This window comes from Typopeltis vanoorti, chromosome 18 (genome assembly GCF_054136105.1).
Source record: "Typopeltis vanoorti isolate ZY-2024b chromosome 18, IOZ_Tvanoo_1.0, whole genome shotgun sequence".
Taxonomy (NCBI): domain Eukaryota; kingdom Metazoa; phylum Arthropoda; class Arachnida; order Uropygi; family Thelyphonidae; genus Typopeltis; species Typopeltis vanoorti.
In genome coordinates, this window is record NC_143566.1 from 18092103 (window position 1) to 18108433 (window position 16331).

The 16331-nt window shown below is 38.3% G+C and overlaps 1 protein-coding gene across 5 annotated transcripts in view; it reads right to left on the minus strand.

The window, feature by feature from the left end:
- Nucleotides 1-16331, minus strand: part of LOC150096516 (polyamine-transporting ATPase 13A3-like) — a 751182-nt gene that overhangs the window by 623696 nt on the left and 111155 nt on the right. For all 5 annotated transcript variants that reach the window (XM_090407885.1, XM_090407886.1, XM_090407887.1 and 2 more), the window contains one exon: nucleotides 8420-8587. In XM_090407885.1, coding sequence (XP_090264011.1) covers nucleotides 8420-8587 — 168 coding nt within the window. The remainder of the gene's footprint in view (nucleotides 1-8419; nucleotides 8588-16331) is intronic.

A 16331-nucleotide genomic window follows, 5' to 3' on the forward strand; every position in this document is an offset into this window, starting at 1 on the left:
GATCTTGTCATATGCCTTTTCCAGATCAACAAAACTTAAATACAGATCTTTGTTATATTCCCATGCTTTCTCAACTATTTGTCGTAAAGTGAAGATCTGATCCTGACCAGCCTCTATTTGGCCTGAATCCGGCATGTTCTTCACCAAGCTTTTCTTCCACAATTCTTCTCAACCGTTTCTCAAGTATACTTGCATAGATGTTGCCAGAAACACTCAGTAGGGAAATACCTCTGTCATTATCACATTCAGTTTGATTTCCCTTTTTATATATGGGTACTATGAGAGCTCTACTCCAATCATCGGGAATTTGTCCCTCTGTCTAGGCTTTCTGAACTATGCAGTGGAGCCACTGTAAGACTTTTATACCACCATACTTCAGCATTTCTGGTCGAATATCATCTACTCCTGCTGCCTTTCCACATTTCAAGCCTTTGATGGCTTTTTCTACTTAAGGTATGGATATGTATTCCTGACTGTATGCCTGTTGAGTGTTTCTTACCACTGTGCTATCACTGCTTGTTTCATTTAGCAATTTTTCGAAGTAATTACTCCATACTTCAAGGATATCTTTTTTTTCTCCCATTTTCATTTCACCTTTATCAACTCTGACTCCTTTTACAGCACTCTTTCCTCCATTTCTAAGCTTCTTCAACAACCTCCAGAATATCTTACAACTTCTTGATATTTATTTTCTATGTTCTTGCCAAAGTTCTAAAATGTCTTTTGTTTAGCTAGTTTTACACAGTGTTGTTTCGCTTTCTTACATTTGTCTCTGTATTCTCTAAGAGCACAAGCTGACTTATTTGTCTGGAACTTTTGATATGCTTTCTTCTTTTCCTTCACTGCCTCTTTAACTTCCTGTGTCCACCATGGAGTTCTGATTTTTCTATCCTTGCAGACAACCTCACCACATGCCTCTCTGTCTGAATCAATCAGGGTTTTCTTCAAGGCTTGCCACTGAATCTCCAAGGTTTGGTTCCTGTTCTCCAACCCTTTCATTTTTTCTTCAATAATCTTTGTGCATTTTAGTCTACAGTTCACATCTGAGAGCTGCTAAACTTTTATTCGCAGGATAAAATTGAATTTCAATATGAAATTTAATTTTATCCTGCTCAAGACTAAATAGTGATCACTTCCAATTTCAAATCCTCTGTACACTCTGGTGTCCTGCACCAGGGAGAAAACATCACTATCAACAATAACATAGTCAATGAGACTTTTCTTATTCCTTTCTTCTTCTCTCGTGTGAATCTGTGCACATTTTTATGTTGGAACATGGTGTTAATAATAACCAGTCCATTTCCTGAGCAGAAATCAAACAGGTATTTGCCATTATTATTAGCTTTGCTATTTTCTCCAAATTTTACCAAAATATTTTTGTTGTCTGACAATCATTTCCTACTCTGCTATTTAGATACCCAACAAGGACCAACTTTTACATTTTCATTGTGTCAGTTGCTTTTTCTAAAGCATCAAAAAATTCCTCTACTTCTACCTTAGCAGAACCTTCTGTGGGACCATAGGCACAAATAAGTCACATTGTCCAATTCCCCATTCTGATATTTGCCCACATCACTCTACTTGAGACCGCCTGCCATTCAAGAAGATTAGCCTCGTATTTTGTGTTGAATACTATGGCTACTCCTTTTACTTGATTGTCATTTCCTGAATATAACATTTTGTATTTATTACTCAGAAAGATCTCACCAGTTTTTGTCTTTTCTGTTTCAGTCACCCCTATTATGTCGATCTGGTACTTATCTAATTCTTCAGCAAGCCCCATTTCTTTGCCATTCAGGCTTCTTATGTTGATAGTACCATTCTTTAACTCTGGGGATGTTGAGTTGGGGTGTGCTTTCAGATTTGTTCCAGTAGCTGACTTTGCTGTTCGCCCTGGTTCCCTGGGCGAACAACGGGACCTTGTTTAACCAGGCAATGCCCCAGCTGGCATGAAATTTTGTCATGTTGAACCATCATTTTGTATATTGGTTAAGCCAATAAGAATACAATTTGGTCGGCTAAATCCCAAATTGCTAGCCCACCCTCGTTCATTCAGTATCCAGGTAGATACCCAACAGGGTGCACCATGAGAAGGTGAGGATTGGATATTAGGTCAGAAGCCCTGGTCAGTTCTCTGCAATCCTTTAAAGGCTATGTGGAGGTTTCCTCTCAGTTTTACAGCTTTGACCCTTCAGTTTTTGAGATGTTGATACCTATTAATCTTTCAACGAAATGCTTAGAATTCTTTATAAAAAGAGTCCGATTTCTTTATCTTCTCTTTCAGCAGACTGGCTAGGTGTTTGGCTAGTAGGTATGTTGGAGAATTTCTACTGTCCACGATCGGGCAGAGCGGACCTCCAACTTGATGAACTACTCCCATTACCACCATATAAACGTGGTGGTAATGGGAGTAGAGATTTTAGATTTTGCTGTAATTCTTAAGGCTATCTAGTCATACGTATTACGAGATTGGTCTCTTTGTGGTTTTTCATGGTTGGATCTACATCTAATATATGATAGTTAGACGTGTCAGAAACTAAATCACCGATCTTCATTATGTAATCTTTAGTATTCATAATAACTGTCGAGTTGCCTTTGTCTGCTTTTAGGATGATAATGTCTTTATTCTTTCTTAAGTTTAAGAGCACTCTTCTTTCAGAGGAGGTAATATTATGTTTCAGTAGTTTTGAGGTAGAAAGGATGACGGTGCTTTTTAATCTTATGTCATTTGCTACTGTCTCTGAAAATGATATTTGTTTTAATAAGGGAATACCATGAGTAGACATATAAATACAAAATTAATAATGGAAAAACTCACGTAAAAAGATTATTTAATAGTATAATTTTCGCCTGAGTGTCACAGGTATCTTCAGTACATTTTAAGTACATAAAATGTGCCACCTAACTAGCTAATGTAAGATAACTTAAAAAAAAAAAAACTGATACTTATATAAAAAATACCTTGGATTTCAAAAATAAAGTTTCAGATCTTCATTTGGACGTTTTGTATTTTGCCGAATAAGGTGCCCCTGATGGATTTTTTCATAACATAGACAGAGGTATTCGTTCCTTATCCCAAAAAACAGCCAACAGATTATGTTTTGAATCTATGAAAATTCTTTTTAATGCAAAGCCTCTTCGTCCTAATCTTTCTTACTGTGAATTTAAAGCACTGAAATCACTGAATAATAATAATAATTTAATTATTACAAAAGCTGATAAAGGGAAAGCTGTAGTTATTCAAGATAGGAATGAATATGAGAGAAAAATGTCTCTATTACTACGTGACTATTCAAACTTATAGGCCTCTTACATCAGATCCTACCGGGAGTCAACTGAAGAGACTTAATTCTCTTATAATGTATCTACATGGAATGAAGATCAAAAGAAAAAACTTAAAACCTTCTTCGGTCATCCACCTAGATTGTATGGTCTTCCGAAAGTTCATAAACCAGGCATTCTGTTAAGGCCAGTTGTAGAGTGTATAGGTTGTCCTACTTACAAAATTTCAAAATTTTTATCAAATTTACTCACTTCCTCAACTAGAAGAACTAATACTTATATAAAAAATACTTTAGATTTCAAAAATAAAACTTCAGATCTTCATTTGGACATTTCGTATATTATGATTAGTTTAGATGTTGTTTCTTTATTTACAAATGTTCCTTTATCTGAAAGCATTGAATTACTGCAACAGGAATTTCCTTCAGACATTGTAAAAATATTTGATTTTGTAATACATTCTGGTTATCTTTCCTTTAAAAATAAGTTGTATCAACAAATTGAAGGAATAGCAATGGGCAATCCTCTTTCTCCTGCTATCTCCAACTTCTTTATGGAACTTTTGAACAACGCAACTTTGACAACATTTCTCCCAGACCTACTCATTAGTTCAGATATGTCGATGGCATTTTTGCTATATGGAATGGCTCTTCTGATGAACTGCAACAGTTTCTCTCTAAGTTAAATGTACTTCATCCAAGGATCCAGTTTACCCTAGAAGTAGAATCAAATAAGCAGTTACCCTTTTTAGATCTTTTAATTCTTTGCCAACCAGATGGTCTCAGTCTATAGAAAGAAGACTCCATACAGGCCATTATATCCATGCTGAATCTCATCACCAACCCAGTCAAAAAGCAGGAACTATTAAAACACTGGTTCACTGGGCCCACTTTTGTTCTTCAGATGATTTATTACAGAAAGAACTGCAATATATTATTTCTTCCTTTCTATCTAATGGATATAAAAATTCCTTCATCAAAAGAGCTTTGAGTAGTTTTAATGTCTTCCTCTTCAAATACAGAAGAAATAACGCGCATTCCCGTCCCTTATGTACAAGGCATTAGTGAACGTATAGCACAAAAGTTTTAAAACCACTGAATATTTTTGTTGCCTTTCGACCGTTCAGAAAAATCTCCACCTTTCTCACTTCACCTAAGGACAGGCTTCCACATCTTAATTATCCAGGTGTCTACCAGATTCCTTGCTCTTGTGGATTATCTTATTTCGGACTGTTACGGCACATATTGCTCCTGTTATTAATAGTTATGTTATTTAATAATCTTACTTATTCTCAGCTATTCCGTTGCCGACAAATTTATATTCTTTTAAGTCGACTGCGCCAGCCGGCAACTGAATTCTGACACACAATTTAAAACTACTGAAAAACAATATAGGGATCAAGTGGTTTGCAGTCGTGGTCCCCCTTTCTTAGTTGCTAATGGATTCCCCTATTACTTATGCAAGGTCCGAAATTTAACAAGTGGTAACTCGATTCTCAGAACAATGACAGACTCATGAGGTTTGAATTAAAGAAATACATTTATTTAGACAAACACATATATACACTTTAGTTAGAAATTCCAATTCTAAAGAGCCTGAACTCCCCCCACCCTCTTAAGTTAACATATCCAAAAGGTTTACTCTAAAATCTTATTCTAGTGATCTCATACTCTTCTTTATATAACTACATTCAGGCTCGGTTGATTCTTATAGAGCTGCTCAGCTCACATATATATATAGATAGGAATAACACATATACACAGATACATTCTACAATTCTAGTACGGAGCATAACAGAGGTTCTCCGTCTTGCAAAGTTTCACATGGGCCAATTTTCTCTCTTATACTCAGGCTTTATCCTCCCGCAAAATTCAGTTAACATTCAAATCTAAATTTAACACAATGACAAATGTTTTCTCCAACATAAACAGTTTGGAATCTTGGTTCCCAGCTCGGCTGAAGCTTAGGGTGCCAGCTGCTCTTTAGACATAGACAGAAATGTCCAAAAGAAACAGTTCTTTAGATACAAAATGGAAGTTGACTATATGGAGCTCCTTAACCCTCTTGTTTCAATACCCTCTTTGGTTATCATTCAATTTTAATACGAAAACTTGCGTCTTACCATTCTTGCCTTTCTGGTAGTTGTTGGGACTTCCTTAATTAGACTTCTGAGCTTCCTCACCGTATTTCTCTGTCGTCTGCGATACACTTTCATTCTATTCGAAGGGAGCACTTCTTCGCTGGTTTATACATTGGCATTGGTTCACCAATGGCCCTTTTTCTGGAACTCTGGCCGCATTCCTCAGATATAGCTACGGTCGACACAGCAACGGGAGAATGTTGCTGGGTACAGTGGCAAGCTTCACAGCTATCCAGCACTTGGATCAGGAACCAGAAACAGAAAGTAAGAGAACGATTGAATTACGTGCCGAAACCTATATAGTTAATGTGAGCACCCTCTCTTGGTGACTACATCATGCACATAGCGGCGGCCGATTGGTCACCGCAACTCCGAACTGTCCTTGACATGGCTCAATACATATATCATCTTATATACATCTTTCAGCATTTATATATAATTTTCGTTTGTTAAATAATCCACAAACATTATCTATTTAAATTATGGGTTTCTCAAAAATCACTTAATATCCACTAGAAAAATGGTTAGACACAGTTCTGAGTTACTAAAATGCACATTTTCCTCTGGAGGCGTAAGCATATCCATGGTTTTTAACGTTACCTTATGTTGGGTCAGAAATAAGATGATTCATTAAAAGTGAATCGGCACTTTTTCCGACACAACAGGAAGATCTGAATCTTCCTGTTTGAAGAACACCAGTCTTATATTCAATACCTCGAACCTGAACAGTCTGGATTTGCAGAACATGCCATCATCACTAGATAGAGTTCATTGGAAAAAGACAAGAGTCCTTCACAAAAGTCGGTTCCTCATGGAACAGCTTTATAAAGAAATACGTGAAACTTTACTTCGCTCTCCTAACTTAAACAGATCCAATGGTTTACGTCTATCCAATTTATGGGAGATTAGCTTTATAAATCAGCTAATCTTTCCTAACTTTTACCGTATATATAATTTTTTTTTTTTTTTAGTTAGGAAATTTATTGACCTTTTTAGTTATCTTACATTAGCTACTTAGGTGGCGCATTTTGGAATTGTCAGTTATTGTTTAATTTTAGCTTAAAATGTACTGAAGATGCCTGTGACATGCAGGCGAAAATTATACTATTAAATAATCTTTTTACGTGAGTTTTTCCGTTATTAATTTTGAAAATGATATTACATAAAATATTATGATGTCTAAACTAAAAAAAATAGAAGAAATAAGATGAAAAACAGGAAACACCAGGAGAAGACAATATAAACATGAAACTGTAAGCAGGTGAAAAATTTAATGAAAGACTTCTGAAATTCTTTAACATGGTCTGAATTTCTGGAAAATCTCCAAACTCTTGGGAAAAAAAAAGTGCAGCAGGAACTGCTGCTCTCGGAATGCGACTCTCCCTGTCCTTGGAAAAAACTTGGAACAGGAATAAAACTTCGAAATGAGAGCCCCCTTGGCCCCTCAATCTCTGCCTTTTATATCACTCTCCCGACCTTGGCCCTTCTTCAAATTAAGTCCCCCGGATTTACTGGAGGATTTTCTTGTCACCCACGCTATCATTGGGTTCTGGCGGGAAAACTCATGATCCGGTGACCTTCGCGATTGTCACTAGCCTTGGGTCTATTTACTTAATCCTGTCTGAGCTAAATTTATGTTACAATTCTAGTGGTTCTTATTTAAATATTCTAACAATTTGTTACCAGATTTAATACAGTAAAGTGAGTTATACCTTATTTTAATTACAAGTATTTTATGTAATTTAATTGCCCATGTAAAATCGACATAGAAAAAAATATTTCTATTTTTATTCTATACGCGATTCTACACTAGTGTTAGTAGTAAAATATTTGTATGTACTATGTTGATTTAATTTTTAATGTTTGTATTATTAAATCTAAAATAATTAGATATGAACACTGGTAAAGATATTAGCACATGAAGTACTGCATTAACAAATGTACAGGGTGGCCATGAAATAACTTTCCCTTTTTGGAGGCATCTGTAGCTAAAACCAATAAACGGAATGAGACCCAAATTTTATATTGAGACTTTTGAAGGCATGGGGAGATGATTTCTGCAAAAAAAAAAAAGATTTAGTACCAAAAGTTGTCGATAGGGAAAATTTTGGTGCTGGTGGAGCTGAAAACAAGCGGATAATTACATTAAAGGCAGATAAAATGGAATAATAACATTTCGAAGGTGTAAGCGACAGCTGCATCACTCATTCCAGCTGGATATGTGGCACATTACAATGATAATAAGAATAATAATAATTAAACTAAAACAACAACTTGTTAAAGACAGAAATTAATGTAGTGATTTAACTCACAGGAAATAATGTTTTATTCATCAGAATCAAGGTCCCTGGCCCATATACACACATTCAATGTGCTGACCTTTCTTGTGTACAACAAATTGCATCCGGTGTGCGACATGCTCTACAGCTGAGCATAAGAAGTTGGATTGGATGTTCATAACAACCCATTTTATATTCTCTTTCAAGACATGAAAGTCGGGAATGCCACCAACATACACAATGGATTTCAAATACCCCCATAGCCAACTTAACATGTAACAAGTAAACAACTTAACAAGTAAAGCAAGCTGGGGCAAGGTAAGACACATATTGAGCACAATTCGTCAGTCATTCGAATAATTGCCTGAACATTCCCAATCCCTTTTTAAGTGGAATTGGTTGCGCTGCTGTCATGTACGCACAGGAAAAGTTGCATAATCCTTTTTACCTGCGTTTACTGCAAATATTTGACTGCTTTCGGCTCCGCCAGCGCCAAAATTTCCCATATCTGTGACTTTTGGTACTAAATCTTTTTTCGCAGAATTCATCTCCCCATGCCTTCAAAAGTGTCGATATAAAATGTGGTCTCATTCCATGTATTAGTTTTAGCTACAGATACCTCCAAAGAGGGAAAGTTAATTTATGGCCACCCTGTATTATTATATAACATTCTCAAATATTGTATACAGTGAATACGAAGAAAAAATCTACTACTCACCACAAGAAGAACCTTTGTAGCACATTCAAGATCACAGCGAATGTGAGTACAGTACAACATCCATTCTGGATGCCAATGGAATAATAAACGCAGAATACCAATAGTCGATATTATCCCTATCCAAGTTAGAAAGGTATACAAAGGATGCGGTCTGTAACCATAGATCTCCTGTAAAAGTACACATTCTTAACTATAAAGATCTATCATATGGCTATTAATTCAAATGATAATACCATGAAAACCAAATAATGCAAAAACCCAACAATAATAACGTGTAGGAAAGGAGAGAATGACTCGGGGTAACCTTCAATTATAGTGATATTGTATGAGACTGCTGATATTTGAATTGCTGTTCAACAGATGATGCTCCAATTATCATGATTTTAATTTGTGACTATTTCAGTGCATATTCAAGCCATCAGAGAATCCAATTTGATCATTGTTATATAGAATATTTTATGATTCCTTTGGGAATCCTTAACAGAATCAATTCAGACTACAATAATGTGAAACCCAAATAATTATGTGAGGAAGGAGAGAATGACTCAGAAAACTTAACAAAAGATAGGTGTTATTATGAGTTTTTAAAGTTATTAAATTAAGTTATTAAAACACTTTTTTATTATAATAAAGAGCCAGAAATTAAATGAGCCAGATATTTTATTCTTGATGAGAAATGATGAATTGCATGGCATGTTCCAGATAAAGATATCTAGATGTCTTTAGTTATTACTTTGAAATACTATTAAACAGACCAAGCAGTGACAGAAATACTAGAAAATTTTCAAGAGGAATACAAAGAGGAGTACATATTAATGCTTGAGGTAGAAAAAGTCATCAAAAACTTGAAATGTGGAAAGGCAGCTAGAGTAAATAATATTGAACCATAAATGTGTAAGTATGGAGGTATAAAAGTTTTTCAGTGGCTACACTGCATAATTCAGAGAGCCTGATCAGAAGGTCAAATTCCCAATGATTGGAGTAGAGCTCTCATAGTGCCCATCTACGTTATAAAAAAAAGGAGGAATAGAATTGAGAACTACAGATGAATTTTTCTACTAAGTGTTCCATGTAAGATTTATGCAAGCATACTTGAAAAGAGAAAGATTGTGGAAAAGAAACTTGAAAGTTTGAAACTTGATGACATTTCAGTTACAATCAGGTTCTGTGATGCTATGACCACACCCAAAACTAGTGAACCTCATGTTTCTTCTAACTACATGTTGCCTATAATATTTGTCACTCAAGAATTCCAGAAATTCTATTCCCTCACTACTACTACTTCTACATGATGTTTCCTCTTCCCAATTTACGTAGTTAAAATCTTCCATAACGATCACTCATTTTACACTCGTCAAACTCAACTGCCTAAATATTTCCTGCTTTTCAAACTCTGTATTCCCTGGCTTATAGCAACATCCCATTAAATATCCACCCCGCCTCACATCATATACACTAAAAAGCATTAGTACTATTTCCATCCAAATCCTCTGCTCTGAGAGAACACAACACACTTATAAGCAATACTCCACCACTGCATCTACCCTTCCCTACCAAAATATACTATACTCTACTTCTATTCCTGTATGAGGGGATACCCAAAAATAACCAGATTTTTATTATTATTATTATTTTTTTTTTTTTTATGAAACTTTATAATACCATATTCTAGTCTCCTTCAAAGTACTCTCCATATGGGTCAATGCACTTGTCCCAATGTTTTTTCCACTGCTGGAAACAGTTCTGGAACTGTTCAACTAGAATACTATTTATGGCCTCCAGTTGACTTTTCTTTCACTTCATCCACATCAAAGAATCTATGCTCTCTCATGATTTTCATTATCCATGGGAATGTTCTCCACCCTCTCTACTCCCCACAGGTAGTAGAGAGAGTGGAGAACAACTGCCATATTGTTTTTCATCAAGAACTATCGGCCACAAGGTTGTGTGGGCTGAGGCACTGTCATGGTGCAGCAACCGATCTTTGCTACTCCACATTTCTGGACATTTTCGTCACACACTATCACACAGTCTTCTCAAAACATTGAGATAAAAATGTTGGTTCACTGTCTGTCCAGGAGGAACAAATTCTTTGTTCCTCCTGGATAATTCTATTCACATCAAAAAAAAAAAAAAATAATCATTATTTTGACATTTGATCGAACTTTATGTGCCTTCTTCGATCTCGGTGAATTTGCATGTTTCCATTGGCTTCATGCTTGTTTTTTTCCCTAGATCTTAACTGTAGGGCCAAGACTCATTCCCGATTACAACTTTTGAAAGGAAGTCCTGCCCATTAAGAACTTGCTCCCTGAAATCATGGCACACACTCACACGATTATTTTTTTTATCTTCTATGAGCAAACGAGACAAATTTAGGGGATACATGTTTCATTTGCAAATCTTCTGTTAAAATTCACTGACAAACTCTGTGACAAATTTGTCTCTTCAAAAACTTGCTCAATGATCTTTTAACAATCTTCATTGATTGACTGGAAAACCTCTTCTATGTTTTCATCATTTCTGATTGTCAAAGGATGGCCAGATTGTGGTTTGTCTTCAATTGACATGTTCCCATTTTTGACATGGAAAAACCACTTGTAGATCTGCATTTTACGTAGAGCATCATCCTTAAAGGCCTGTCAAAGCATAACAATAGTTTCAGCTGCAGTTTTATCTAAAAGAAAACAAAACCTCATGCACACTCTGTTCCTACTTGTCAGCCATCACAAAATCACCAAACTTGTATTAGATTAGATCATGAATGAGGACTGCCTCTGCTAGACAGACCCTCGTTCAGTATCTAACAAGAACGTAGCCTAAATAAAGAAAATACCTATAATGCTGGTGAAAATTTTACTAGAAAGAAATAAGGAAAGGGGATGAAGTGTATCATATAATTGTCTATTAAGTGTATATCTATTCACCCAATGGAGAGGAAACATTGTAAAATATTAATATGTGTGAATTAAAAGGGAATTATGTGTGTAAATTGGAAGTGGAAAATAATGTGTGTAAACAGAAACAGAAGAATAATATGTAACAAACAAAAACAAAAGGGAAATGTTGACAATCAACCCAAGGACAGATTCTATGAAACTGTGCATGCCAGTGATGACTAAGAGCCATAAGGTCGTGACCTTGATAAATCCATTGTTGAACCTTACAAGCAAAATTTCGCAAATTCTCTGGAAGGAGCTCTCTCACAGGTTCGAGATGAAAGTCTTCGATGCTACCATGACTGTAAGCTGCAGGAGAAAAAGGGAGTTTATGGTCGAAAAATCAAGAGAGTGAGAAAGAAGGTGAAAGAGGTATGACGTGAGAAGGAGGTCCGACAAAAAAAAACCTACAAGTGCAGACCGACGAAATAAAGGCTCAGATCCAAAATGAGACCCAAAACGTGATGTCCCTCCTGTAGGGTACAGAAGTTCTAGACAGGCACCTCAGATGATTCCCAACAACAGCGAAAATCCAGTGCACATCAATCCATGAGATGGGAAAGCAATCCTGATTGAACAAAGGTCCAACCAGGATATGCACATGCTGATTGAGTGAGACTGTATGCTGCAAGAAATGGTAAGGTTATTTTGACCTATCTAAAGTTCAAGAGGGAGCGTTGAATGAAAATTTTGCTTTAAGCACATTTTACAGAAAGGAAGACTGAGACTATTTTGTTAGTTAGTGGAACTTTTAGGGACATTGGACTGGTAGTCCGAAGAGATATGTTATGTGATCCTTGCAGAAAAATTTGCATGTGTATGTTACCTTTGCTGTCTCCCTAAAGATACATGTCTAGACAATTCTTAGTATATACCTATGTGCATGCCCTCTCTTAGAAGATAATAGATATGTCATATTCTGAAATTGTCATGTAATGCTACTTAAAATGTTTAATCTAATTTAAGGGAATTAATGAATTGATTGATTTATGTTTCATGTATACTGATAGTGTAAAATAAAACTTTATGTTTATAGTTGAATCTTGGTCATCGAATTGTGTTTGAGAACGACATTGCCACTCACCAAAATACGGACTGTGACAAAAAGGGGAAAGAGTGATTAAGCAATATTAAGGCTAGAAAAGGGCACGACTGCAATCTCCCAAAAATCCGGACAACATCTTGCCTGATTAGAGTCAAGCAGGATAGTTATCTAGATCAGGGAAAGGGCCCACAGTTTATTAAGATAGGCAACTCTAACTGGCGCAGAACAAATAAATTTGTTAGAGTTCATGACCCAGCGAGAATTTTAAGATTCCAGCCACAAGGAAGCAATTGATAAATCATATTCAAAATTAAGAACCAATGCTCATGAGGCACCAGGCTAACACTTGCTTGTAAACACTAACAAAAAAAAGCAGTCAGAACAATGAACCAGTTCATTGTTCTGACTGCTTTCATTAGGATGAACTGGTTCATTGTTCTGACTTGCGCGTTTTCCATTACTAGAAAACACGTGCTCCACAAGTTCAGATTCCGGATATTTTTGGGTACCCCCTCGTATATCATCTTCCATCAACCATGTTTCACTAATCGCAATAATCTTTGGACTATAATGCTATCAATGTCACTAATCAATGCTATCAATGTCACATCTCTTTTATTCCTGATACTCCTGGTATTTGTATAAAGAAACATCAATGCCTTATCAATATTTTGATACCTATTATTATTTTCTAGACTCCACTTGACTCTACATAACATCGTACATTCACCCATCTTCCTAATATCTATCTCCACAAGGGGCTACCGATGCTCCCTAACAACTGTAGTTTCTCTGCACTAATACTCTCACACTTGGCTGGAGAACAACATTCTTTCAAGATGCCTACGTCCTTCCTCATTCAAATGTACTCTCCCTTCATTTGTTATACGTGTCCAAACAAGCTAAGTAGAGTGTCATTAATGACAGTAGCTTTGTCGTTCTTGGAGGTTAAAATGGCACGCTCACACAGCCAGTCCATGGACTTCTTGATATCAGCGATATCAATATATATCCTGGCTGCGAGGTCTGCTAGGGTTGTCACTACTGAGCCCAGGCCTGCAGGGATGGTCACCTTTCCCTCCGGCTCGGGATACTCTCCATCCCCTATTTTGAGTAGGAATTCAGAGAAATGCCCAGCAATGACATTGCCTCTCAAGTGGACCCTCATGTTCTTCCTGAGAGAGAGTTTCCAGATGAGAGGCCATAGATATGATGACTTGACCTCGTCAGTTTGAGTTCCTCTTGGCACTACTGGCAGAGTCTGCCAGAAGTCTCCAGCCAGCAGCACAGTGACTTCTCCATCACTCTATTGTTGCACATGATGTCTTTGAGGGTTATGCCCAGTGCCTCAACCCCCCCTCTTGTGTGCCATGGTGCTCTCATTCAAAGAATGAGCTTACAATTCTGCAGCACTTGGGTCATGTTGCTTCGTTTTGAGATGCTGCACAAGAGTATTTCTGCATGGATGAGGTTGAGGGGCAGCTTGAAGGCAGCATGGGCCATCTTGCCTCTCTCCAACAGCATAGCAGCAATGCCAGAGGATACGACAGCCAAGGTGATCCACAATCAATCTTTACCTTTGCCAGGAGCAAATTATTGAGGAAGGTCTTCCCAGTACCACCAGGAGCATCCAGGAAAAAGATCTACCCAGCACCTGACTCATTGCTGCTAAGGACCTGCCAATAGACAGCAAGTTGCTCATCCATCAGTGAACTCTCGCTATTCGGCACCACTTGTGCCAAGGTGTTTATGTCATAGCTGGTCTCCCTCAGACAGTCCCTGTTCCCCAAGACTCCTCAAGACCTTGTTGACTGAGGCAGGCCATTTTGTGGCAAGGCCTATCCTCCCAAAGCCAACACTGCAATCTCAATCAGCACCAGGCATCTGTCGTACCTCGTCCATCACCTGCTGTGCATTGCCTTGCAACTCCCTCTCCATCTGCAGCATGATGTCCTCTGAGAGACTGTCTTTGTACTTCTTCCAAAGACAGAGGATTAGAGAGTTGACAGAACACCAACATCACTGTGAAGAGCTCCTGCAACTTGAAGGGAGAATCACACAGGGCAGCTTCCTTCAAAGGTAGTGTTCCCAGTGCTTGTCATCCTCCAGCAAACCTAATGCCTTGCATGTAGACTGGAATGTGGGATCGAGGACACATTCACCATCTTCAGCTCTGAAAAGGACGCTAGGCCTCAAACCTCACATACCAACAGGCAGAGATGATAACACAGTGTTGTTCAGGTGGCTGGTGTACACCATTCCCAGCATGTGGTCCTTCTTCACTCCTGGCCAGCCATCATCATCCTTCCCCTGCTTCCTTCTCGCGAACCTGTTATTCTTCCACACAAAGTAACACAGAAGCTCAGAGTACAGGAGGGTCTATTTTGCAAAATCATCAGTTTTACATAGCTCAAAGAAAGCCAAGAGCGTTGTCTAAGGAGGACTGGTGAGCTTCTCGGCTAAGTTGTTGGAGGTGAAATACACATGCTGACCATTCTTGAGGTGAACAGCAAGATGGAAGACAGTGGGGTGCCTCTCATGAATGGAAAATGCCAAGATCCTCCAAACCGCCTACGAAGTGCTGATGTGCAGTCCACTCTCGTACAACTTCATCACCTCATCCCTCTCATTCTCAAGGGCATAAACTGCCTGGTCACTGCCCTCATTCACATACTTGCAAATGTACTTGACAGAGTTGCATAATTCCACATTCATGTGAACATCGAAAATACATGATAGGACAGGGTTGTAGGACACCCAGTGGTTGTCCAGCTCTATCTTGATTTCTATATTTGTATGGTGAAGTCACCATTAGCTGGAGACCTCCAATACTGCAAGTATCCATCATCTCCTAAGTGTCCTTGAGAATTGGCCAGGGTACCTCTTGCTGCAGCTGCCTCCTTTCATGCAGGGCGAATTGTTATTCAAGCTGTTGCAGGGCCCATGAATCATGTTGGCCCTGATGTTGTGGAGGAGAGGATCTTGCTCAGGGTCAGGTATTTCGGCACAGATGACTTTGGCAATCATGTCAGGGAAGATGCACTGCTCTAGCCACAACAAGCTGTGGATGTAAGGCAGACCCTGCTTTTGCCACTCCAAAGAGTACATGAAGGAAACCCCCCTCCCCCAAACAGACTGCTCTTGTTCAAGAGCCATTGTCTTTTTCACCTTGAGATGGAACACCCCAGCTATGATGTTGTGATGATCATGGGACTTTTGCCCAGGCAGCAGTGCATCTGTGATATCCTTCCACCTGAGGTTAAACAGGTGAAAGTGATGAACAGATCAGGACAACCATGGTGGTGGACATATGTCATGGCATCTTGAGTCCACTCATGCATGTAGTGAGGTTTCCCAGTGAAGGAGGATGAAAGCACCACCATTTGACCCAGCTGAGCAGCATCAGCATCCTGCCCTCAGCTGCTCCTTGTTGTTCCTAAGGTACTTCAACCTCTCAGTCTCTATTTTGGCATACATGTCAACCATGTCAACCAAAAATTGACTGAAGAGGGAGCAAAAGTACACCATATGCTTGATCTCCCCCTTGCCTGACCAAGATGTGGTAGGAGTAGAAGCTTGCTGCAGAGACTGTTGAGGGGCAACTTGGTCTTGGGATCGTGCTGGGGCAGGGCATTAGAGTACCCATCCTTGCTATGGCAGAATATGAATTGGTACTGCAGGGCATAGTATGACTGGTGGATCTCACTGATGCACCAGTGTTTTGTCATGGCTCTGCAGCATGATGTCTCAAATTGCTGACCAACAATCACCAGAACTACCACCTCATTTGTTGTTTGGTGCATTGAAGCAACCACTAAGAGCATCAGTGGGGTTTCTATTTGGATGATGACTTCGAACTTCTTGGAGGTACCTTGTCCAGAAGAGTCTCCAGGTCCTTTCCTTTATGTAACTGTTGATGTCGTGTAGT